At 34.2% G+C, this 25627-nt stretch overlaps 1 protein-coding gene across 8 annotated transcripts; it reads left to right on the forward strand.

Annotated features, from left to right (window-relative positions):
• The first annotated feature begins 892 nt into the window (after window positions 1–892).
• On the forward strand, window positions 893–25608 carry LOC116286297 (solute carrier family 28 member 3). 8 transcript variants are annotated; one of them, XM_031692763.2, is made up of 12 exons: window positions 4997–5124; window positions 5292–5467; window positions 12550–12932; window positions 13308–13449; window positions 14137–14328; window positions 14805–14966; window positions 15951–16204; window positions 17670–17838; window positions 18176–18358; window positions 21032–21212; window positions 22044–22134; window positions 22301–25608. In XM_031692763.2, the coding sequence occupies exons 2-11, from the start codon at window positions 5345–5347 to the stop codon at window positions 22130–22132; spliced, it is 1878 nt and encodes a 625-aa protein (XP_031548623.2). In that variant the 5' UTR covers window positions 4997–5124; window positions 5292–5344; the 3' UTR covers window positions 22133–22134; window positions 22301–25608. The 8 variants fall into 8 exon arrangements, with proteins under 8 accessions (XP_031548620.2, XP_031548623.2, XP_031548624.2 ...); XM_031692764.2 differs by having other exon boundaries at window positions 22687–25608; XM_031692765.2 differs by lacking the exon at window positions 21032–21212 and adding an exon at window positions 21251–21431.
• Window positions 25609–25627: the final 19 nt, after the last annotated feature.

Here is a 25627-nt window from a genome sequence, read left to right on the forward strand (position 1 = left end):
ATATATGTTAAAAGATATAAATAATAATGGCAAACGTTTATATATATGGGGGATTAAATATTTAGCTAATTGCTGCATTTGCAATCTCAACATCCAAGTCTATGTCCTTCTTGTGGTTCTTGATCCCCTATTCTTGATTCATATTACGAAAAAATCCCTGAATAAATATGCTGTACATATAAACTCTTCTTTGATTAGGGGTTATAAGCTTCTTTGAAAAGTAATGTCTTAATCTTGTTCTTAAAACCACTTGCTGATTTGCTAAGTCTTATGTCCTCCGGTAGTGCATTCCAAAGCTTCGGTGCAACGACTTGGTAAAACGTTTTCGTTTTGAATAATCACGAGAGAGAAAGCCTCTCTCCCTCCTTGCCCGAACTGTCCTCATCGAGCCCATCAAGCCACCTTAAATGCTGATCTCGAAAACAAGATTTCGGCACCGTACTTTTCTTTTCATATTTATAATAAGCATTAAATTTCACTTTAAATAAATGTAAATTTAAGAAAAGTTTTTTCCCGCCAAACGCAGCCAGTCACCTTAAAGTATGTACATATTGTACAACAGTTTTGAGATGGCCAGTACAGCTGGTCCTTTATAAACAATATAAGCCGACAAGGCTTATCACCAAACTCCAACGCTTCATTGATGCGGCTTGCTCGGAGTCTGGTCTCGTGATTTGACTGATCCGGGCGATCGACTACCAATCAAAGCTGCTTTCTGTGCTATTGATACTCAATGAGACACATAGAATAAAATATTTTCTTTCACATTTAAAGTGCTTTCAAATATAGCTCTATATTTATGCGTCACTGAGAACACTAGTTGCCAGGATATTAACCGCTTCAGCAAAAATTTCGTAATTACAAAAGACGGGGGGCGAATCTTGCAAAGCATCAAAACAAAAAGTTTAGCAAAAGGATTAGCAAAGAGAATCATCAATCGAAGTTAGCACGCGTACATACGAGTTCAATTCATTACGGTATGTGGTCACGTCTTAATTTCCCTTGTGTAGACTGCTTTCTTTTTAGCTCTTCTTATCCTCTATATACTCTTTCCATACCTTTTATCAATCTTTGACTTTGAAAACTTGACTTTCTTCTTCCTCTTCAAACGACATTTTTTAAAAAGCAAAGGACGCAATCTTTGTTTTGGTTGGTGGCACACCTCCAAACACACCCCCATACGCTTTAGCACGTTTTAAGGGAATACACAGTCCGCGAGGTACAAATAAACGTACTCATAAATTGAATTACAATAAAATTTAACGTAAAACAATGCAAGACCATAAGACAAGAAACGGGTATCAGTGTTTGCAATTCAGTCTTCCATAGCTTTCATTAACCCAAAAATTATTCAATTGCAACATAAACAAAGCTCTTTACCTTAATGGTTCCTATTTGCTATATATAGGAGTCTAAATATACGATTTTTCAGAAAATAAAAAATGTTTTGAGAAAATTAGGAACGATGGATTCTATTGGATGACGATTTTAGCTTATTTTTGTTTAATCGTTCACTGGCAATAGTCGCGCCAGGCGCTCCAAATCGAGATCGAATATTAAAAGTGATATATATTCAGATTATACTCGGAAACCATGGAAGTAACAATGGGACAACAACTAACAACTATATTTAATCCCATTACATAGTTCTTTTCCCCCGCTGCTCTTGCATGTAGTCGCCTTAAATTATAACGTGAAACTTGGAAAAACTAAGCTCCGGGCCTTTTCACTGCTTGGCCGCCATTTTGAGTTCGGAGGCCTGCGGGCTTAGCCTCGTTTCGATGATTCAAATTAAATATGCGCATATTATTCAAGAGCAGTGAACAACAAAAGCCCGATCCTCCGACAGGGGCCGCGGAGTGGGTGGGACAGCGGTTTGCCACAGCCTTCCCCCACTTTTTTCCTTTTCCTATACAAGATACGAGATACAAGATATCTTATTGCCAATAAAATTGAATCATATATAGTTGTATATATAATGGTAATTGAACTGAGTGGAGTGCAATTTGGTCTGAAATCAAACGCGCGATTACAAAATCGCACGACCGCGTAGCGGGAGTGCGATTTGTAATTGCAAGTTTGATTTCAGACCAAAATTGCACGACACGAAGTTCAATTACCACTTTATTATATCCATTTTAAAATCTTTTTTGAAAAAGACGTTTTTTCCAGTTAAACCGACATGACTTACATTCTAAAAGCAGTCGATTCAAACATGCTGTCAAGAGAACTTGTTTATACTGATCGAGCAATGATTCTCATTTTGAAAACCAACACTTTCAATCCAAAACTAAAATGAATTTTTATCGGACCAAACGGTTTACAAATTAAGAAACATTTACTTATTTTAAATAGCAAGACAATCCTGCCCAAAAGGGTTGTAATGAACTGGCTGTTGTCCATACAGCCAATGCTCACTGCTTGTATTCCTTGATATAATTGGCTAGAAAATGACATGCCTCTCTTGTGATTGGTTCATATCAGTTGACGTGCAAAATCGTGCAATTTAGAGCTCAAAATCGTGCAATTTATGCTGAAATCACTGCTGCAGGGAACCAATCAGATTGCAGGATTTGCTTGTGATTTCAAAATGGATGTAACAAATATAAATAAGACACAATTAATTATAATGTATAATATATAATTAGCAACCTTAATGGGTTTTCCCCCCCCTTTTTTCCAAGCATTCATGAACAAATTTTGCAGTGATCTTTTGAATAGGTTTTTTGGATTTATCATCATAAAGAATTTATCATTCTCGTTCATTTTCTCAAGGTTGATATTCATCAACTTCTTAAGTTAATCGAGAGCTAAATTTTCCCTTTCGTTGGGGTGTTACTAAACCGAGTAACGGAGTAATGGAGTAATGGAAAAAGAGTGGTTGCCAAATTTTGCCACATAGAAATTTACGAAAAGTTACTGTTATTACAAGAGAAAGAGACTGTTACCCATTGCGAGTTGCTGGTTTTATTTGAACAAAAGGCAGAAATTACTAGTGTAAAACCCGTCTTATTGGACATAGATTTCGCCACGAGGACGCAAGTTCTTAGAAAAAAAAAGTCGTGAAATTTGAATTGAACCGGAGTTCAATAACAATACACTCCTCTTTCGCTCACTGAATACATAAAGTTAAAAATAAGTAACAATAGATTTGCCACACTTGTACATTTATGAATTTTTGGGATCTTTACATAGGAACTCTTTGAGTCCACAAGGCGGACAATTAAGGGTCCGACGATAAATTGAGTGAAAAAAAGCTTTAACTTACGATTATCCTCCACTTCCACTTCATGACCGATTATTTCTAAGAAAATAGCCATAAATAAAGAATTCATGAAAAATAAAGCTATACGTGTGTTCACCCTTGGAATACAAGACACTATTTCAATTTCTAGGGGGTGGTTGCTGATTCTTAGTTTTGTCAAACTTCTTCTAAGTTTCGTATTGCTGACTTCTCTCAGATATTCTTCTTGCTGGAAATCCCTTTTAAAGCATCTATAGGTTTTTAGTTTATTCTTTTGAGAATCCTTCCTTCCTTCGTCGCTAGGTAACTGACCATGCCAGAATTGAAACTCTTGGGCTTCAAGTCTTTGCTTTATTTGCATTGTTGTCTTTTTCCACTCATATTCTGTCATACCCTGTAAATAGTTTTGTTCCCAAATGTGACTGAAATCTAATCTATCTATTACTACCGTCAATCCTCAGACGTTAATGTTGCATTTACTCTCATAGGAAATTATCCTGCACGGCATGTATTGTTGGAAGCCGTTTTACTCACTCCTAAAAGCATTTTGCAGAATTTAATATGTATTGACATGTATTGAACCACTTTTAGGGTTGATATCAGTGTGATAAAGCCGTGAATAAAAGCCATATCAGTGAAGTGATACGATATCTTTCACGGCGAACTGAAAATTGTTGAAAATTCATTCATTCTTTTACCTGTTACTTTGTCTTGTGACTGTCGTTTGTATGGTGTGTCCGGCAAAAAGTCATCAGAAAGAGATTCTAAAAACATATTCTTATCATCTTCTTAAATAAATTCTCGTTCATTATCAATTCATTATCTCCAGAAATAAGACAGTGTGATTCTCTTTCTTCTTTTAAAACCCAAATCAAAACAATGCTATTTAAGGATGCCTTTTTATAAAAATGAGTATTGGCAGGGATATTGTTAAAAAAAAAAAAAGTTGTCGGCATCTTATCAAATATGTTTTTGATTTTAAATTCTTAAGAAAAAAAAAAAAAAAAAAAAAAAAAAAAAAAAAAAAAAAAAAGAAAAGAAAGAAAGAAAGAAAGAAAGAAAGAAAGAAAGAAAGAAAGAAAGAAAGAAAGAAAGAAAGAAAGAAAGAAAGAAAGAAAGAAAGGAAGAAACACGTGGTTTTACGATACGACACCAGTCTTTCAGTCAAGCGTTCAGGAAACTGAATAACATTTTACTTGTCAGAAGCTTTTTCCTTATTGGACAATAATTTATCAAACAGTCAGCAGTTGTGTGAATGTAATATAGTATTTTTCTAGCACAGTGAACTTTGTATGACAGTTAATTAAAGGTTTTAGTGTGTGCAAAACTGGTTTCAACTTCAATTGCCTCAAAAAGTGCCTCGAAACGTGGGATTTTGAGTTGCTCTTTTTTCCCCTTCCCCACCCCTCTTCACCCCTCTCCCCCTCCCCCTACGGCCCTCCGCTTGTGTCTGAAACTTCGCTGTGCGTTACTGCCTCAAAACGCAGTGTTACAGTCTGTAAAAGATACGGAGATAAAAATTGAGTTGTACACAGAACTTTTGTTTTGGTATTTATAGTAGAAAATGTGTATGAAAAGATATCGAGCTTTAAAAAAAATTGTGCTCCCCCTCCTTCCCCCATCAAATATCGAGTGCTATACAAACAATCATTCGATTGGTTGTTATTATTACATTAGTGTGTTGTGATTGGCGAATCGTGTTGGCGCCGAAACCTTTTGTTCTTTGAACGAAGCTATACTTTAGCAGTTCACTTCGTCTTCTAGCAGCTATAGTTTTATTTTCTCTCTGCTCTCGTTTTTTTACCGTTTTTACGGCTTCAGAAACAGGCAAAAACCATTCCCCTTGCTCCTTAGAAAATTTCTTAATCCAATTTTTAAAAGTAAGTGTGAAAATTGTTTTTTTTCAGGCAGTTTTGAGTGGCCACGAGCCAAGATTTGCAAAGTGAAGTTGGCGCCAAAAATTGTGTTCGATATATGAGCTTATTGGTATTCCTAGTTTACGCTTTCCCCCTTATTTCTTGTTAATTTCTGTTTAAATTCCTTTTAGAAGAATCTGTTCAACTTTAAAAAACTTCTGACTGCTCATCTGCTTTGGAAACCATGGAAGGGTTTGATAGTAAGGACAACATAAGTTACTCCACGCCGAAGAAAAGCGCGCCAAAGAACACTATCAACTTCAATGACAGTGGCATTGATGGACGTTCTAGCGACGATTCAGCCATGGTAACTACTCCTCACTATTATTTTCATCTTAAAAAATCCTTTTTCCTTTTTCCTTATTCATTAGCTTTAAGTGAATCAATATTAAAGCTTTTAATATTGTTTCGCGACTCGTCAATCGTGCGACGGTTCTCCGCAAAAACTACGAAAGTCACAAAGATTGTTCAGGTCGAATATTTCAAAGCACTAAATTTTATACAATTGTTTATGAATAGAAGAATATTACTTAAGTATTTGGGAATTTATGTTTATTTTACTTTTGATTTTTTAATCGTTGATGTCCAAATTTATAATTTATAGATGTATTAAAGCTTAAATATAATGTTCGAAATTTGGTTTTATGAATTATGAATGATCAGAAACACCTTTACTAATGCTGTTCCGTTGCCTCGAAATATTTGATTTTATAAATATTCGAGATTTTAGTTTTGTAAATGAAGGAGTTCGGTCGGTTAGATGCACAATTTTAGCGGGAAGGTTTTGTTTATGCATGTGTGACGTCATAGTATATACCCCACATCGTGCGTAAGAGCATTGAACGAAGTCAACGAAGCACGTGTAGGAGTGTAGGAATACTCGATCGAAAACTGTTCTTCTTTACGTATACTTCGTCAAGAAGCTTGCATTATGGCTTCAGTAAGTAAGGTTTGATATGTTTAATATGTCTATTTGGTGAGTGATTTTAAGATTTGGACCCTTTTTAATATCTGATCTTTTGTGTCACAAACGTAAGCAGTCGTTCGAATCGCCATCATCCGATCAATGTACCAGGAGGTCAACTTCACAGATCTCACGTTAGATTCGATTTTAGAGTCTAATCCTTTACGATAATAAGTTAAGTTACTATTTCAAGAAAAACTACAATTATTGTGTACGATAAAAAAATACTTGTTTTAATATATCATCGCCATTTAAGAGAAGTACTTTTTAGCATGGCGTAACGGCATCGTAGTTTTTAATATAGCATCTTATTAATATTACGCATAAAATGTACCTCTACCTTTTCAAATAGAACTACGACTAGTTTTTTTTGCATAAACATTGTTTATTTACACTGATTGCTTTTCAATTTGTCATATTGTTAGTACAATATATAGTTGATAATATTATTTATTTAATTATTTTAGATGCATTGAGATCTTTTAAATGCTTATATTAAACGTTATATTAATATTTTTATCTTGTTTTTTTTTTCCTTCTTTACTTTTATGATTATTGTACATTATTACAAAACAATTAGTTATATAGTAGTACAAGAAAGGGGTCCTTCGGATATCTTGCACGTGTTCCAACGCTTTGCTTGTAGGCCTTTGGTGAAGTTATGTTTGGGTTTCACAAACGCAAGGGAAAACTGAATTAATAGATCATGTTATAAGAGTCGAAAGTTTACAATATTCAGTTAGAAATTTTGTTATCCGGTTTTATTGCAAAAGCGATTCGGGTCGCTGAATTCGGCATTCGCAACACCGATTTCTTATGGCTTATAGTAGAACGTTATGGTAGACCGCTTACATGGTGAATCTCTTTTTATTCCCAAATGCTTGTTAAATAATTTTTTGTAGTTTGTTACAACTTGATTTATTTGCTTAACCCTGTAAGACTTACTTGTACACTAAATGAATTTGAAAATAATTATACAAATTGATAATATCAATAATTTATATAGTACCATGTTCACCTCAGGATCTATTGTTTGTGGAGGGATGTTTAATGACTAACATCCCTCCTTTATGAATAACATGAGGGAAAATTAGTTCTAATACTCTCTCATTAATTATGGATGAGAGAGTATTAGAACTAATTTTGGTTTAATAATTAATGAGGGAGTATTAGAACTAATACTCCCTCATGTTATTCATGAGCTTGTCCCTCATATGATAATAATAATAATAATAATAATAATAATAATAATGTATTTATATAGCGCGTGTTCCATCTGGATATGTACACAGGCACTTTACAATATCAAAAATTACAACTAAAAAGAAAACATCATATATACATATTTACAGCTAAGATTAAAAAAGCAAAAAAAAAAAAAAAAAAAACTATTATAAATATCTAAATTTGAATTGAAAAATAAGTTCCATGTTAATAGTTAACAAAAAAAAATGCACGCTTAAAGAGGTATGTCTTACCTAGGCTTTTAAATTCATTTATACTGTCAGTGTTTCTCATAGGAGGTGGCAATCAGTTCTATAGAACTGGCGTGGCAACCATGAACACTCGATTTCCCAGTGTCGAGTAAGACCATGATGAAAAATACTGAAGCGTTAGACCTTCGTTTGATCCTAAATTATAACATTTATGCTGCTTTTGTACAATAAGTTCTTGAATGTACAATGGAGCAAGTCCACGTAGAGCCTTAAATGTGATCAATAGTATTTTGAATTCAATACGGAAGACGATGGGTAATTGATAAAAAAGGGGACTGAAATTCCATTCATTACCAAATAAAGATATAGAGTGCAAAGGGCTCTGGGTAATATAACGTGTGTGCTTCCTGTGGTAGCTAAGACAAGCAGTGTTCCAAACAAACAAAATGGCGAGTGATATTCAATCTTTTTTTATCGTATAATAATTATGGTAATAATTTTAAATAAGAGTTAAGTGTTGACAAAAAGTTGTTTTTATTTGTTGTACTTGTTCATCTTATTTCAAATCATCAGGCGATGTATTAAATAATATAGGTTTATTAAGGGTAGACAATGACGAATTTTACATTATGTAACTGTTCACATTAAGTTGAAATTGATGCCCAAATCGCTGGAAACTGCATTTCTGAGGTTCTAAATTTACAAAATTTTTATGGGGGGCATACCCCCAAACCCTCCTAGATAACAGGTATCAGTGTCCCCTACTATTTGGGAATAACCGCTTACTCCAAAAAATATTGAAAGCTCTGGTGTTTCAGTAGCAGTTTGGGATAGGTACTTGCAGATGTGCCTCAGGTTGTGAAGGTAGAAAAATCCAGCACTACAAGTCTTAGCAATATGATATTTCATATTAAACTGACGATCAAAACAATCATCGGGACTCTTGGTTGGTCGAGGCAGACAGACCAGCTCGCAATCATCGGGCACCGAGTCTAAAAGACCCGGTTCCAAATCAGATGCATTACTAATAAGATAGTATGTCATCCTCGTAAGAGGATAGAGGAATTGGTTTATGCGTTTGATTAAACATACACACTAGATCAATTTTTGTGTTTGCAGTTTTTTTATTTATTTACTAATAATTCACACAGAAGAAATAATTGTAACATATATATTTTTCTTATTTAGTTTAAACAGACATTTTTTTATTGCGCATGTGTATTAACCTTGATAGTGATTTTGACATTCTTTAAAGTTGCTCCTTACAAAACTTCTCCCAAATTAACTCTTGTGCTCAATTTCTCTGTCTTCTCTTCATACTCTTCACATGCTGAGACAAGCAGTACATCATCTTCATTTTGGCTGGGGCTCGTACTTTTCGTTGTGTTATTTAGGGCAATGGACACCTTCAAGCATCGCCTTGATTCTCCCTTCTGTAGGTTCTGACCTCTTCTAATGAGCTTCCTAACAGAGCAGCTCAGTATGCTAAACATTTGCAAATTTAAACACAAATCAAACAAAGAAAATATTTTTCACTTCGAATTCAAGTTCTCGCTTGAGACGATATAGATTAGACACACTTGAAAACAACTTATTAGTATTCATAGTAATTTAACTTAGAGTGGTTTTCATAAACCTGTGAAATACACTTTAGTCTAATACACTTTAGGACTCTCTAATGCCATTGTGTTCTTTTGTTGTCATTTCACTGTTACACTTTATTAGTTACACTTTATTTCACAGGTTTATGAAAACCACTCTAAATCAGTTTTCAAGTCATTCTATGTTCTTTGATTTCCTTGAAAATCATGGTATTAATGAAATAAATGAGACACTGCATAACGCATGCGTCATAAATAATTCATTTGCGTCCCACATGTGTAGATGTGTGGAGGTGAGTCTTGAAGAAATCGCAAACTATTGTTTCCATTGGGTCCTCAGGACCCAGTACCCGGTGATTGTAAATGAGGGGCTATTCCTCATGAATGGTATTACTTATAATAATGGCAATGCTTATGATTCTTCTAAATTATGGAGTTTAGATAATAAAAAGTAATTCACTTTGCAAACACTCTGTGCCAGGGGTTGTTTTCTTTTTTTATCAGATAGCCTTGTATTGATTGCTTTATGAGTCAGATCAAGCAGCATGACCAACATCTAAGGCAGCAAAATCCTTTTGTTCTAACTAGACTATTTTCCTTTGAAATCTTTAAGTTGTTATAAATAATATAAAAAATTTTTTTAGTTTGAGATGTATTTTTATAACTTTCAGAATTCTTTTTTAACAGCATGTCAAACTGTAGCTCTTATTAACCCCAAACTATTTGATAACTTTATTTGTTTACATTCTTAACTAATTTTTAACTCGTTGATATACAAAGCTTAGGAATGAGTTATTGTGAGGGGTCTGAATATGCAAATGTCTCACTCGCTCTAAAATGTTAGCAGATCGATGATTCAACATTTATCGATTGTCTTGCGTCAGTCTGATTACGAATGTAATACCATGATCACCTCGGGATCCATTGTTTTTGGAGGGACGTTTGATCACTAACATCCCTCCCTCATGAATGACATGAAGGAAATTTAGAAACTAAATATTCCTCATCCATATGAATGAGGGAAGATTACTTATTATCGTCCCTCATCCATATGAATGAGGGATATTTAGAAACTAAATATCCCTCATGTTATTCATGAGAGGTTGTCCCTCATGTAACGTAATCATCGGGACACCGAGTCTAAAATGACCCGGTTCGAAATCTGATGCATTTTTAATGAGGATGTATACCACCCTGCCACAGGCTTTATTCAATGTAGGATAGAGGAAATTGGTCTTAGAGTCGGATTCTACATGCTAGGACAAACTTTGCGCATGCGTTATAATGGACTAAAATTACCAACTTGTTACAATCTAATGTTTTACACAAATGTTAATTTTCTCGGTGCAAGGGCAGCCTTCACGCATGTGCAAAGCCATTTTGAAACAAAAAGCAAGAAGTTAATGTTTATTCAACCACTTATTTAGAACTGATTGTAATAATAAATGTTTAATTTTTCCAATTGAACGTTACTTGTTAATATTAATGTTTATGCTAAAATTGGTTAAATTCACTCCTTGCATATTAATGCTACCCAAATTAATTGCTGTACGCTCCGATTTCTTCCACCTCTTTACAAGCTTCCACGAGCAAAAATTTATTCCTTAATTTATATGTTTTCTGTGTTAACAAAAAGACATTCCAATGAGAGTTCTTAAAAAAAAATATTATGTCATTGAAGTAGTTTTAAGAAAACATTTTAAGTTTTAATTATCATTTTGCTAACCAAACACTCTCTTACTTGTGCTTCCAAGAGTAATCATTCAGTCAAAGTTTATTAAACAATGAATTTTGATTTAGTAGGCTAGAATTAAGTAGGCCTTAGTATGCTACCAATTTGCCAAATATTTTGCCAATGTTTACACGGATAAAACAAAAACATGAGGTACAAAGTTTTATATCTCCCTTGAGACGGTAATTCAGATAGATGGATTAGACAGTTATAGCAACTTATTAGTATTCAAGTTCACTAAGTTTTTGACGATTCGTTTTCTTTAATTTTCTCGGAAATCATGGTATTACAATACCATGGCAATTTCGGGATATTAGTAATTAAATGTCCCCTCTGCCTCGGGAGGTTTAGTAAGAGTCCCTCGGCCTACGGCCTCAGGCCTTCCACTAAACCTCCCTCGGCTTCGGGGACATTTAAACACTAATATCCCTCATTGCCATGGTATTACTTATAATTACATGACACTAACAAGCACAAAGCCTTTGTTTTCTATTGTTTAATTATCACTATTTAGTGCTAAAAATTAGTATTTGTTTCACGGATTTAAGTGTGAGCACTCTAATGAGTCAAACCTTTTATTGTTGATGTGTTAAAATAAACAGAAACGAATATGTAAAATCATTAACACATTTAGTTTTTTTCAGAAGACTCATAGGTAAGAGCTGGATGCATTGAAAAAAGAACTTTTCATTAGATTAGTTCAGTCTTGAAGAAAATTCGGCTAGTTTTGTCATCCAAATAAGCTGTTCTGAATAAAAAGTAGATTGATCATCGGACATCACAAAGAGCCGAAGCAATATTCTTGTATGTTAACTCCCAGTTAACTGCGAAGGTAAAAATCCACTCACATAGATGTCGCTCGAGACAACTAACGAGAATTCGCTGGAATAAATCAGTAATTTACAAACTTGAATGAAGTCAAATGAAATGAAATAAATTTCTAAACGAATTTCTATAAAATATTTGCTTAGTTCATTGTAAATAAAGTGTTTCATGTGAAAACTTCAGGCAACAAATCCATTGTAAACGCCGCGACCCTTGAAGGTCAAGATAAGTATATTCTCGTGTCTCAGTCAAGGTCTGTCAATGTTTGTATTGTTGGAGTTGTGCATCCTTTACTTTACCCTTGGTATTTTTAAATATTTAAACACTGATGCGAGGCTAAGCCTGAGTAAATGAGTCTGTAATCAAGTAGGAACACAGCGGTAATTTGGAACTCAAAAAGGGTCTATTAATCTTGACAAGCCACAGCTTGAGAAACACACATGTTCTAATGCACGATTTAATGACCCCAGGTCAAAAGTACTGGAGGCTCCAAAAATCATCTTCACAAACCGACACAAAATTTCTCAAATTGAGATTTTAGCTAGCATCTGTAACACAGGAAGACCACCAGTGCAAGATTAGTGTTGCTGCTCACTTGATGGCTGAGCAATTAAAAAGTCAGGCGAGTACACTCAGCAGGTTGTAAGAGGAGCACAGGGAAAAAACAGTTGTCAAAACCATCTTTTACTGTAAAAAATAATCCATAGTACAATTGTTTATATTTATACTTGCTCCCGGCTATTCATACTCTAATTTAAATGGTTGAATAATAATGATGCATTTAAAAAAAGACTTTGGAGAAATATGTTTTATCTTTATTTTTTTAATCAGACTGATCAGTTAGAGATGTCAGGAATTGCTGATTCCAAAAAGGCCTTGAAGATTGATGATGATGATAGCCCACTCCCTACTGGAAGAATTAAGACTCAAGTATTTGTGGATATCCCTGAAATGAGCAAGTTTGGAGAAATATGGAGACGTCATAACTTCAATATTGTGACCATAATCATTACGAACATCTTGCTGGTCTATAGCATCATTGCTATTTGTATTAGTGGTTTCAAGAAAGTTCAAGTCCTGTTTGGCCTGACCATGGTTCTCTGGTTCTGTCTGATATACATGTTCATACGTGAACACTGGGGAGATGCAATATATAGAGCATGTATTAAACCTTGTGTTGCTGTCATAAATAGCCAGTGGAAGTGGTTGAAATGGTAAGTACAATGGTAGGCATATTTCTATGATCTTGAAGTGTATCTAGCTGTATGTATGGGGATGTACCTTGGGTTCACCTTGCAAAATGCCAAAATTGTTTGGTATTATTGCATGCTACTCTCATGTCATATATTACCAGAGTACATGCATTTTTCAAGAAAACTTGAAATTCACCAAAAGATTTGAATGTTTGGAAAATATTTAAAAATTCACAGATGATTAATTTTTATCCTTTTTTTTCTATAAATAATCCAAACCTTGTTTTTGCATTGTAACCATGTACCAATAACCTCCCACATATGTTTTCATGCGTTCCCAACATTTCCTTCGATATTTTATGACAATTTTTTGGTATTTCCTGTTAATGATTCTAGGTTGTGCATTCTTGTGATTCTGGCCCTCATTGGTGTTTTTCTTGGTCTTGACACGGCTAAAGAGCCAGAGCGATTCATATCTGTGGCTGGTCTTTTTGTCAACATCTCCATATGCTGGCTCTTCTCTGCACGCAGAAGCAAGGTACTACAATTTTCTCTTCACTTGTTGACATGAAACTTTTTACTCCTAACTATTACAGAACAAACTATATCTGTAGTGTTTTATGCAAATGAGATTAAACATTTACCAGTGGTGTGATATTCCAGTGTCAAAATGCTACTTTTATGAAGTAACAGCAGCTGGATTTGGAGCTTTTTCAAAAACTGGAAATTTTGCAAGCCATTAAAGGGAAAGCAATCAGATGAAAAAGAGTGATTTTTGGCTTTTGAAAAGAATATCAAAATAGTGACTTTTGTTTTTCTCAAAAAATAAAAAATAAAAGGATGTTTAGTTTTAGGATTTTGTTAGAATTTAGACATTTTTCTAGGTTTTTTTATTTTGTTTTTCTGTTTCCTAGATTTTAGAAATTTTAGACCAATATTCAGGTCAACTCACTCAAAATTGTTGAAGGTGGAATTTTTCAAATAAAGTTTTTTTCTTTACGGGTGGTCTTGGGTGTTCATGTTGTAGGAGACAAAAGCTTAAATCATCTTAAAACTCAATCTGGTAATCTGGATGTATCTTTATATTAACTTTTCTAAAGTTTTTATTCATTAGAATTGCAAGTCATGCTCTGTATCTTTTAAATTTGTGTCTATAGCTGTTTGATTGTCATTTTTTAAAAAGAAAGAAGATATGATTATTTTTTTAACATTCCTATGTTCCCAGATAAAATGGCGTCCTGTTCTGTGGGGTTTGGGTTTACAGTTTATATTTGGTTTACTTATCCTGCGCACACCACAAGGGTTTGCGACCTTCAAATTCCTTGGCCAGACAGTTCAGTCATTCTTGGACTTTACTGATGTTGGTGCAAAGTTTGTATTTGGAGATGATTTCATGAAGCACTTCTTTGCTTTCAAGGTATGGATAAATAGTGTTCTTAAGTTATAGGAAATGTTTAAGACGGTTACATGTGTTCCAGTCAGTGTTCAGAATATTTCATAAAGAAATGGTACATGTAATACTAAGGCTTAATCATGCAACCCTTGTAAATTCCTATCACTGTGAAAGGAATGAATTTTTTCAAATTATACACTTAAGGTCTAGTGGTGGTATAGGAGTTAAACATTCTCCTTTTACTATTTTACGGTTTAGATTGCTGGTTTGTCTCATATACCATAAATGTGAACAGCGATTTTATGTACTCAGTTCTAAAGGGTGGGAGAGGGGAGAGTTTTTGTCCAGTTTTCCTTCCTCTGTAAATCACCATGTAATGTAACAGAATTTACAAAAAGGAACTCCCACAAAAAATATTAGGATAATTTTAATCTTTTTATACATTTAAAATTTTGCAATTATTTTTCCACAAATAATTTGGTTATACTCTATTATGTTAGGTTCTTCCAGTCATCGTATTCTTCAGTTCATTTATCTCTGTGTGCTATTATATTGGAATCATGCAAGTCGTCATTAAGAAGGTCGCATGGCTCATGCAGGTCACCATGGCAACCTCAGCTGTTGAATCACTTAATGCTGCAGGAAACATATTTGTTGGTCAGGTAAGTTGAAAGATAAATGATAGTGAGTTATCTTTAAGAAAAACGTTTTAGAATGAAAGAGTTTCGTAGTCACTTTTTCAGGACACCTAAGTCTAAGAGTCTATTTATTATTAAAGTGAAAAAAACTTTTGTCTTCAATAAGTTTAAACAAGATGGCAAAGATAACTAGACCCATAACCAACCCAAAATAATGATGCAAAGGGTTTGAATGTTCATAATTTATTTTTAGACTAAACCTTCTGGTGAAAAAAAAAATCCTTTAGTTCCATTACTGATGTTGATTGACTCAAAGAACATATACCTGCAGGGTTCGTACGGGTTTCGGAAAGTCTTGGAAAGTTTTGGAAATCAATAATGCATTTTTTTCCAGGACCTGGAAAGTTTTGGAAAATTTCTTTTTCGACCACTGGGCTATGGAAAAGTTATGATTTTTTTCTGTTAGTTGCCCAGGTACTACCTTGCAAAGAACTCTTTTCATTGTATTAAAGTGTATATCAAGAAAAAAGTTTTTCTTTCAAAGTCACTTATATGTTTGTATGTTGAATGTTTTTCATCCATGAATTTCACTTTATTTTTTTACTTGCTTTATGTGGTTTTGGAAATTTTAGTTGATGGGCTTTGAGAAACTTTTGGAAAAGTTTTGGAAATTTTCACTGAGGAATCTGTACGAACCCTGTACCTGTATCTAACAGAATTTACCACTGTTTGTGTTTTTTCATCACCTATGCCAAATGATTAGTAGTTTGAAATATTTTAGTGAGATTCCAAATGTCTGCTCATTTATTTATTTTAACTCTAATGTACAATATATATAATTAATAATTTTAGAAGAAAAAATTTGACCACCAAGAAAAAGTCATAAAGGACAGTATTGGTTTAAAATGACCCTCCTGAAAATCCTGGCTATAAACACTAGTGATCAGGATTGTTTAAATGTGTTGGTATCCTTCCTTCAAGTGAAATGATTTGTTATTTCTGTTGCAGACTGAAGCCCCATTACTAGTCAGACCATTCCTTAGCCATGTCACAAAGTCTGAGCTTCATGCCATTATGACTGGAGGTTTTGCTACAATAGCTGGAGGAGTGCTTGCTGCATACATAGAGTTTGGGGTCTCTGCTTCACATCTTCTCAGTGCCTCTGTCATGTCGGCTCCTGCTGCACTTGCAATTTCTAAACTCCTTTATCCAGAAACAGACAAACCAGAAACACTTGATGAGGACATTCACCTTCCATCAAGGTAAGTGGTTTTTCAATCATGTGTGAACATAAATGATGAATAGAATAATACTGGTCGTTTCGCTACCTCGCACTTTTGCTACTGCCGGTTTCGCTACCACCCAGAGTCTTTTCACTACCATGATGAAGTCCTTTTGCTACTATTGAAAATTACCAAAGCAAAACTTTGATGAGACTTGTTAAAAAGAAACATAGTCTCTTGAAAGACATTTGTATATGATTTTGAAGCATATTTGGAGTGATCATTTCACGATACAATCAGTGAAAGTGGAGATCTAAACGCAACCAAGGACAGCGTTCACTTAGCTACCATATCGAGTCCGTTTCTACTAACTTATGACTCGGATGACTTTATTTCCCCATACTCTAATCTATGAAATGTGTGTTTTGGGTAGCTTTATCATTCTTTATCATTTTTTACTTGCCAAAGTTTGAGAGAAAAAAAACAACCTTATATGCAAAACATCTATCAACAAGCGACACCATATTGTTTTTGTGTAGTCAACAAGCTTCCTAGTCGTTTACTGACGCTTTCTTTTTTTGAAATCCATTAGACTTTGTTATTTGCACTGACAAAATGATCTATTGCCTTTATCTGCAGTAGATTTGAGGTCATCATCTGAATGTAAACGCCAAAAACTTACGTCACAACAAGAACAAATGTTTTGATAAGCAAAGATTCTTACTAGTTCATCTGTCAGAATATGAGAAAATGCTGACTAGATACATGTGTTGTTGCTGGGTGCTCAAACACCCCAAGGAAGGAACAGCCAAGCTCTACTTTGTTTTACTTATTGGAAGCCGAGTTGCTCTTTTTGTGATGTCACCACTCACCACTACTCTGCTTGGTCCCAGTTTCCCTTTATCCCGTCCAAATCAATGGGGCGTAGCAAATCTGCATACTTTAGGGTGTTATATCTCTGAGAATATTTAGTCAATCGAAATTGGTTTTTTTGGTTTATTCATCTCCAACACACAGAAAATCAAAATTGATCATAATCCTATAAAGGTTATTAGGCACTTTAATGATTAAGTGGAACAATTAAGTTCAGTTTACGGTATTTCATAGGCCGAGGTCTTTTCGCTACCAATAAGATTTAAGTCTCCGTAGAGTAGTTTGTTGAAAATATTACAATATCCTTCTTCTTCATCGAAAAACTGAATGTTTAGGACATATTGATTGCTCCTACTTGCCAAGGTTTGAGCGAGAAAGACTAAAATACCTTTACGCTTTATTATTAAACATCGATCGACAAGCGACGCCATAGTACGCCATACATAAGTGCGTGGTGGAGAAATGACTGGTTACCAAATAGAGCTATCAGTCATCTCATATTCAAGACAAGATCTTTCTAAAATGGTTCTTTTTCCCCCAATCTTGTTTAAGAGCTGCAAGTTATGGTTTTATTACATTATATAAATTTTATATGAGGCTCAGAATCTAAAGGCAGTACTTTTGATTTTAGTGGTGAGCGTAATGTGATAGAAGCAGCTGCTAAGGGTGCTAGCACAGCAATTGCCCTGGTTGCCAACATAGCTGCAAACTTGATTGCATTCCTTGCATTTTTGGCTTTCTTCAATGCTATTCTCTCTTGGCTTGGTTCCATGGTAGGCCACCCTGAGATCAGCTTTGAGGTAAGATCATTACATTATTTTACAAGGTTATTTGCTTTTTGTCTCAGAAGTTTGAAGATATTACACTAATTATAACCTCAAGCATGAGAAATGGTCTTCCTTCAGATAGATCAGACTTCAAGAAATGATCTCAGTCAGGTTTTTAAGAATTTATATAGAATTAAGCATTCTTTCCATGTGATGTGTGCATACCTAGAGGTTTAAGCTGGAAAACAAAGCTTGAGTTATCAAATGTTTTCCATCCTTAAGTTTAAAAATGCTCTTCATTCCATAATTATTGGTGAGGGGTGCTTTTCATATCGGTGTGAATTCACATTACCTATTTTATTTTGTTTAGTATATTTGCTCCTACTTACTGCGCCCAGTGGCGTTCTTGATGGGTGTGCAATGGAAAGACTGTGATGTCGTGGCTGAACTTCTTGGCATCAAGACGTTTTTGAATGAGTTTGTAGCATATATCAGGTTGTCAGGATTCATCACCAACCGCAGAAAAGAAATTGGAGACGCCAGAACCATCTCTGTACTGTATACACATTTTGCAAAAAGGTTTTCCCTATACATAATGAATGCTATAAGGTTGAAATAGATTGGGGAAAAAAAAGATGTTAAGAAATAGAATATGTCTTGTTCTTCTTCAGATGTTTTAATTTTGTGTTGGAAGAATGCTTAGGTATGGCATTTGGCATTGAAAATAATTGATTTATAAAAACTGTTTTATAAAAAAGAAATATACAATTAAAAGTTTTTCTCAATTTTTTTTCAACGAAAATTTACAGATTTTTAATCAGCAACAAGAGCATGAGTGGGATACCAAATAAATAACTAAAACTAAAATTTCCAAGCCAACCTAACTAGTTAAACTTTTAGCTCCATCTTGAGTGATGGTGACATAAAGATTTATTTTTGACAAGGACATGGAGTAAAACAGAGCCCACTTTGCATCTGAACAAAGAAGGCTGCATTCATGTTGTGAGCTGATACAACGAGGGACAAACAAGAATTATTTCTTTCTTATTTGTTTCTGCATAAAGTCTTTTCCAGTTATCTTTCAATCTGAATATCTTGATAAATTTGAAATGTAGAATAAAATGAACGAAAGGGAATTGATAAAACTTTGAGGCAAGGCTAATCGTCATATTTTATTAATTGAGCACAATTCAGACTATTTCTATAATGAATTCTTTTGAAACAGCATTGCCAAAATATGAGGCCATTGCACTGAATTCCTTCCTAGTGATTCATTGTAACTGGTTGTTTTGGAATGTTAAAAAGAAGATATTTTAGAATACCGGTACTTGAATTGAGCTTGATTCTAATACAAATATGATCTTTTACCTGCTTTGAAGATTTTATTCAATGCCTTCATTCTAGTTTATCAATGCATTTTAAATTATAAGTATCTTCAGGTTAGATAAAGGTCTTCAAACTGGCAAAAGATGTTTCCACATTGCAGACATTAAAGGTGCCACCTTTAATGTTAAAAGTCAAATTTCATTGATGATTAGCTCATCATTAATCATCAACCAGCTCACACACCATACCTTTTCACCTATTGTTAGACAGAATACATTAAGTAGGCAGGCAGATAATGGGTGATTTTCTCCAGCAGTCCATGTCCTTTTCTTGTTCTTTTTTTTTTTTTTTTTTGTAGCAGCAAATAAAAGCATTGCAACCAAGTCAAGTCTAAACACTGAAGCTATAACCAATGAAAATAAAAAATGATGATCAGTGCACTAAAACAATTACCTAAACAAAACTAAATCAGAAACAAATTCATCAAAAAACCATTCATGTCACATTCAATCTAAAATCATTACCACTAACCAGTAACTTAATATATAAAAGCTGTACTTGCAGTATATATTCCAACTCAACATCTTACTGCTGATTAATTTGCATTCATTTTTCTTACTACCAATATCTCTTTTGCTTTCATTTTGCTCTTTTGCTTTCATTTCTTAAACTCCCCAGTTTGCTAGTTGAATTTTTTTCTCATTTTTGTTCATTGGAAGTTAGCAAAACAAATTGAGTAATTTTTCCTTCAAGAAAACAAAGTATCAAAGTCTGCCCTTAAGCTCTAGTCTTTATGATAGCGATTCATTTTTTTGCTATTTGGGTTACCTGTGTTATAGAATAACTTGTGTTTTTTGAGCTACCTGTGTATATTGTGAATTTCTCTTGTACCAGTTGATGGTTAGATTATCTGTTTGATACCTGATGCTTTTTCTGGGTAATTGCTTTTTCTGTTTGCTGATTTATGGTCAGTTAATTTTTTTTGTTTGTGCTCCCTGTGGTTGTCAATCTTTTACAGAAATATGGTAATTGATTATTTGCTGTATCAGCATACCTTCATGTATAAAACACACTTCCAACTGTACTACATGACACATGCATCATTGAACCTATCATTTTCAAGTTAGATTCAAGTACTTTGTAACTGTTCTCCTTGCAATTGGAAATCACAATAGATGTGACCAAAAAGCTTTTAGGAAAAAGCAGTAAAGGCTACATCAATGAATTTCTAGTTTCAAGCAGGGGCCTGTTACACTCGATGGCCGAATAAATGACTAGATAAACAAGGTTTCTGATTGAACATATTTACTGACTCATGGCTGCCATCTTACATACCACAGGTAACCCAAACAGAACACAGAGTTCCCAGAACACTACAGGGCCCCTCCCACCTTCCCTGTATGAAGGGAGTGATCATTTTAAGTGTACAATACCAGAAAGCTTTACTTTTTTAAAACATTTTTATGAACACTGCCCAAAATGGTTCATTTTCATGTCTGTGCTTGCAATATTTATGAAAGTTCTCATTCATCTTGGAAATTGTCTATTGCACCCAGTGATAATGGAGTATTATGATATTAATAATGCCTGGTTGTCAACATACTACATTAATCTGGTATTGTGACCAATTTGCAAAAAATTGACAAAATAGAAATTATTCAAAGAACACCACACATTCTAGAAAGAGTCTTGTTTTCATTTTTATAAAAAAATGCTTTCATAAACATGAAACATTTGAATGACAGGTCATTGCTAATTTGATCTCCAATTACAATCTTCAGCTTTTCATGCTTTTCTCATGCGCATTTGTATTCTTTTCATTCCTTTATTATTACTCTATTTCATGAATCATACATTTAACATTAACGACTTTGCCATGCACATAAAACACAATTAACAGGTGAGGTCAGAGATTCTTGCCACCTATGCACTGTGCGGGTTTTCAAACTTCAGCTCAATCGGCATCCAGATTGGAGGTCTAGGCCCTATGGCTCCAACAAGAACTGGTGACATGGCCAAGGTTGCAATGCGTGCTTTATTTGCTGGTACAATTGCCTGTTTTATGACGGCATGTATTGCTGGTGAGTGCTATATTCTATCTTAATTTTTATTGTATTAGATACGTTCAGAGATTATTGCCACCTATGCACTTTGTGGGTTTTCTAACCTTGGATCTGTTGGAGTTCAACTTGGTGGCCTTGGGCCAATGGCTCCTCACAGGATCTCTGAAATGTCTAAATTAGCAGTAAGAGCATTGTTTGCAGGTACTATAGCCTGTTTCATGACAGCATGTGTTGCTGGTAAGTAGACCCTGCAAAATAATACATGATCCTATCCCTTGTGGGATTATAGAATGGACTCTTGAGGGAGGGGAAAGAAATGGGGATTGGGGAATAGGTCTCTCCCCTTAGAACCTGATTAATGGCTATAAATCCAACAGAAAAAAATACAAATCTCCAGAAAGGAATCAAAGAAAAAGTTAGTCACAGCTTCATCAAAAACATTTCCCCTCTATTATGACATTATTTACCCTGTTTCACAGCGCAGGCCACATTATCTTTGTTTAGCTTATTAGAGTATTTAGTATTTTTATTAGTTTAATTTGGGGGTCCAGAGGTTATTTATTCTCTCATATGTATCGAGAAGATATAGTTTCTGGGTGTATCTGCTAAGAATCTCACTTCCATATCCTTTAATTGACATAACCTTATCTTGAAATTTGGCCAAACTGGCTTTTTCCATGTAAGCTGATCACATGGTATCTGTCAAACTATTTGTATAAATCCTGGCATACATTCCATGAGTAAAGTTTATGAAAATTGCAGTAATGAAAACAATTCATAACCCAGTTGCCATTTCTATTAATTCTCTATCATGCTTTAAGAAGTATATATCTTTATCATTTTTATTAGGAATTCTCTATGACGAATCAATGTATGAAGGACGCAGTCTTCTTGCAGCTGTCAACACCACTGCTCTCAATACAACAGTTAGCCCTTAAAAGTAAAGTATTGAATCTTCCCTTTTTAATAAGAGCAAACTTTTGTACTTGGTCTGTATAAATCTTATTTTACTGTCAGTTAAAGTACTAGGTAATGTTATCCACTAGACAACCATTGTACAAGATAGAGAGAGGCATATTTTTTGAAATTCATATTCTTATCAACAGATAGATGGTTTACTGAAATCTGTCCACAATTTTAGATTTGTATAAGTTTTCACCACCAACAACAAATATAGCAATGATGAAATAGCAAAGAGTAGAACTGATGTGAAATAGCATTAACTGTTGCAGAGGTGTTGTTGAAAAGTTATCCAAGTGAAGACAAATATTTAGTCCAGGATATCAAAATTATTAATTTTTATCTACAACCTTTATGGTTGGGTGATCTATTTGTCATCGCATGACTGTCATGAGGAAAAATTACTTTTGCAGCTTTTCAACCTTTTTATAATTTTCAGACAAGTTTAAATTTAACAGAAGTTGAAATAAGGATCTAAAAAGGCACACAGTAGTATATCTATATTTTAGCAATTATTTACTATCTTTGACAGGTCAAAACTTGGATGAAAGGTTTAAAGAATTCTAGTCAACTAGAATGCAATGCATCCCTATATTATTGTTGACATTGTTCATCTATATCATTCATGAAGCTTTTCCATGGACTGGTGAAGAAAAATTTCTGCAAATTTGCTATGCCAAGGTCTTTAAATTCCCAAAGTTCCCTTCCTTTCATTCTACAGCAAGTAGATGGAATTTTTCAGAGAGATTGTCTCTGGGACATGACTTTTTGTGCATCCACTGTCAAGGCTTGGCAAACACACTCAATATTGTTGGCCAACAACATCCAACATCATTGGGCCAAATATGTTGGGAGCGTTTGGACACCATGTTGCATGTTGTTTGGACTTGTTGGATGTTGTTGGGTGAAGTTTGAAACTCGTCAAATTTTTGAGCCAACAACTCCCAACTCTTCTTTTGTTTTGCGGTCATTGAAGCGTAGCCCAACAATGTTGCGTTCGTTTGGACAGCACGCCCAACAAAGTTAAAGAAATGTTAAAGAAATATTTGTAAGTCATTCACAACAGATCCCGAGTGTCCTCAATCATCAAAAATCAAAAATCCTGAAGATGTTGTTTGAATTTTCCTCTCTTGTTTCGACGTCTGATCCATCTTATCGTTTTTCCACAAAACACATCGAGTCACTGGTGTCATTAAGGACTTCAATTAGATCCATAACTGCTATGCATTTTCGCTTTTTTTACTCTTTTTATGAAGGAAGCCATATGCTAAGTTCAAGCAAAATAGCAGACAATGCCCAATATGTTGCGATCGTTTGAACACAGTCGTCAACATTTTCCAACAACTGTGACCAATTAGGTGTTGTTGCGTGCATTTGCACAGGCCTTTACACATCATAGCTTTCGAAATCTACCTTGGATCTACCTAGATAAGTTGCCAAAATTTAAAAACTCTCAATTATGGAAAGCATTAAATGACTCTGTATCATTATTTTGATTATCTTAAAACGTTTAGCAGGAATAACAAGACCGATGAAACTGGATTTTCAAATGATTCCGGCACACAATGCATCGTAGTTGACTAGGATTCTTTAATCACTCAATGACTCTTCTTAAAATGGACACTTTACATAAACTTTAGTATGTGTACAGTGTCCATTTTATGTTGTATTTACATAAAAGTTAATTTAGTTTTCAAGTTTCACATATCACAGTGTATTGCTCTGTATCCTATCATAAAGTTTCTTAGAATAACTTTGCCAAATTGCCCTATTTCACTATGACGTCACTGCTTGTTTATGTGGGGGATAGAAACGCCAAATCCAATAGAAAATTCAACAAACATTTGCTCCTAGCAAAACAGTTTTACCTAAAATGGCCTGGTTTTCAGATATAATATGTGTTAATATGTACTAAAAAATATTCTGAGCGTTTGCTGGCTATTCTACTTCTCTTCGTAGATTGATACAGGTTTTAGAACAAATTTCAGTGAATTTGGGTTAATTTGACACCCTCTGACAACTATGATCCTTTGCATTTAAACAATAGATTATTTTGATGTGATGTCATAGTGAAATAGGGCAATTTGGAATATCAAAGCAACAGCATTTTTAATGTTAAAAGAATTAGAATCATTTAGTTATTCTCTAGTTGGTGTGACCTTGTAAACCCATTTAAAATCAACACAAACATGGCTATTACTTAGAAATATTTTCCTTTTCCCCCTAGGGAATGAAACTGGATTTTGTGTGTTTTATGAAATTGCTGTCTGGACTCTGCATGAATTCCTAATGTTCCTATTGTTACCAAAACTTAATTTTCCACAATATGGAGGAATGTTTTTTCATTTGCATTATTCTGGAAAGACCATTAGTTTGTTTTGTTCTTCGGATTGAGGGACCAAAATGAGTAAAGTATAGGAATTGTTGTGTGGTCTAGAACAAGACATTTCAAAAAGCTGCTTTTAAACGTTATTCAAACTATTCTAATTGCCCTTATTATGAATATTTGATTTAAAAATCTATAGATCTAGTTAAGCATGCTAAATTCAAGAGAAATTGATTTTGGTTTTGAAAAATTTACCAAAACTAGAGTAGGCAAATAAATTGGTAAATGGGTCATTCTGTCTACTTTGATCAATGGAAGCCAAAATGAGGTACAGACTCTAAAAGTGATTAACAGTGTAAAGGTAGTTTATGCACCTTTTAAACCAATCAGGAGTGTTTTATCAGGTTTAAAGACTTGAGGCATAGCCGAGTAGTTTTAGATAAAACATGATCTGCAAGTTTATTGAACTGCTTCAAAAACAGGAATAAAAACAAACATTTGTTTGAATTAGAGCTACCATATTATGTTGTGAACATGGACTTTTAATACTTCTATAGAGGTTTGTATGTCACTGTCATACCCAGTTAGTCTGAAAAGGTTCCCAGAAGTTGAACGCAGCATACCAAACTTGAGAAATAAGGGGTGCTAGTCTTTGACATTTTGTGGGTCTTCAGTGATTATACACAATGCAGTGTGGGACGACATAATTATCCTCCTTTACACAAGACTGACATTGAGGCTCTAAGTTGTCTTCTAAAATTGGAGAATAAGGATGAAACCTTTATATAAAGATGTATTTTTCTTAAAGGTCCATGTACATGATGCTTATGGTTGCTCCAAAAGGCTGATGAATTATTCTTGAAGAGTTTACTTTGTAAGTGGTAGACACTAATTCTTTTATTTACTTTTATTGTTAATCACACTGTTTTATACAATTTTGATTGGGCCAAGTAAAATCACTCTAACATTCATTTATTAGACACTCATAATAGAGTATGGGTATTCATAATTTAAAAATGTATATTTTTGTAGCATAAATGTGTCTTTAACTGTATTTATTAAATTTATAGCATTAATCAATTATAAACTAAAGCCATGTGGTTTGAATAAAATTGTTTTTTAAACTTACACTGGAATGTCATTGATA

Source organism: Actinia tenebrosa, unplaced genomic scaffold, assembly GCF_029948245.1.
Source record: "Actinia tenebrosa isolate PJP-AT-01 unplaced genomic scaffold, QUT_ActTen_1.0 PGA_scaffold5__44_contigs__length_20552954, whole genome shotgun sequence".
Classification (NCBI taxonomy): Eukaryota; Metazoa; Cnidaria; class Anthozoa; order Actiniaria; family Actiniidae; genus Actinia; species Actinia tenebrosa.

Bases quoted from the DNA above. Each gene is read 5' to 3' on its own strand.
- LOC116286297 (XM_031692760.2), top strand. From the start codon at position 5,345: ATGGAAGGGTTTGATAGTAAGGACAACATAAGTTACTCCACGCCGAAG. The intron at 14,967-15,950 runs GTAAGTTGAAAG...TTTCTGTTGCAG, and splicing joins GAAACATATTTGTTGGTCAG to ACTGAAGCCCCATTACTAGT. The intron at 16,205-17,669 runs GTAAGTGGTTTT...TTTTGATTTTAG, and splicing joins GACATTCACCTTCCATCAAG to TGGTGAGCGTAATGTGATAG.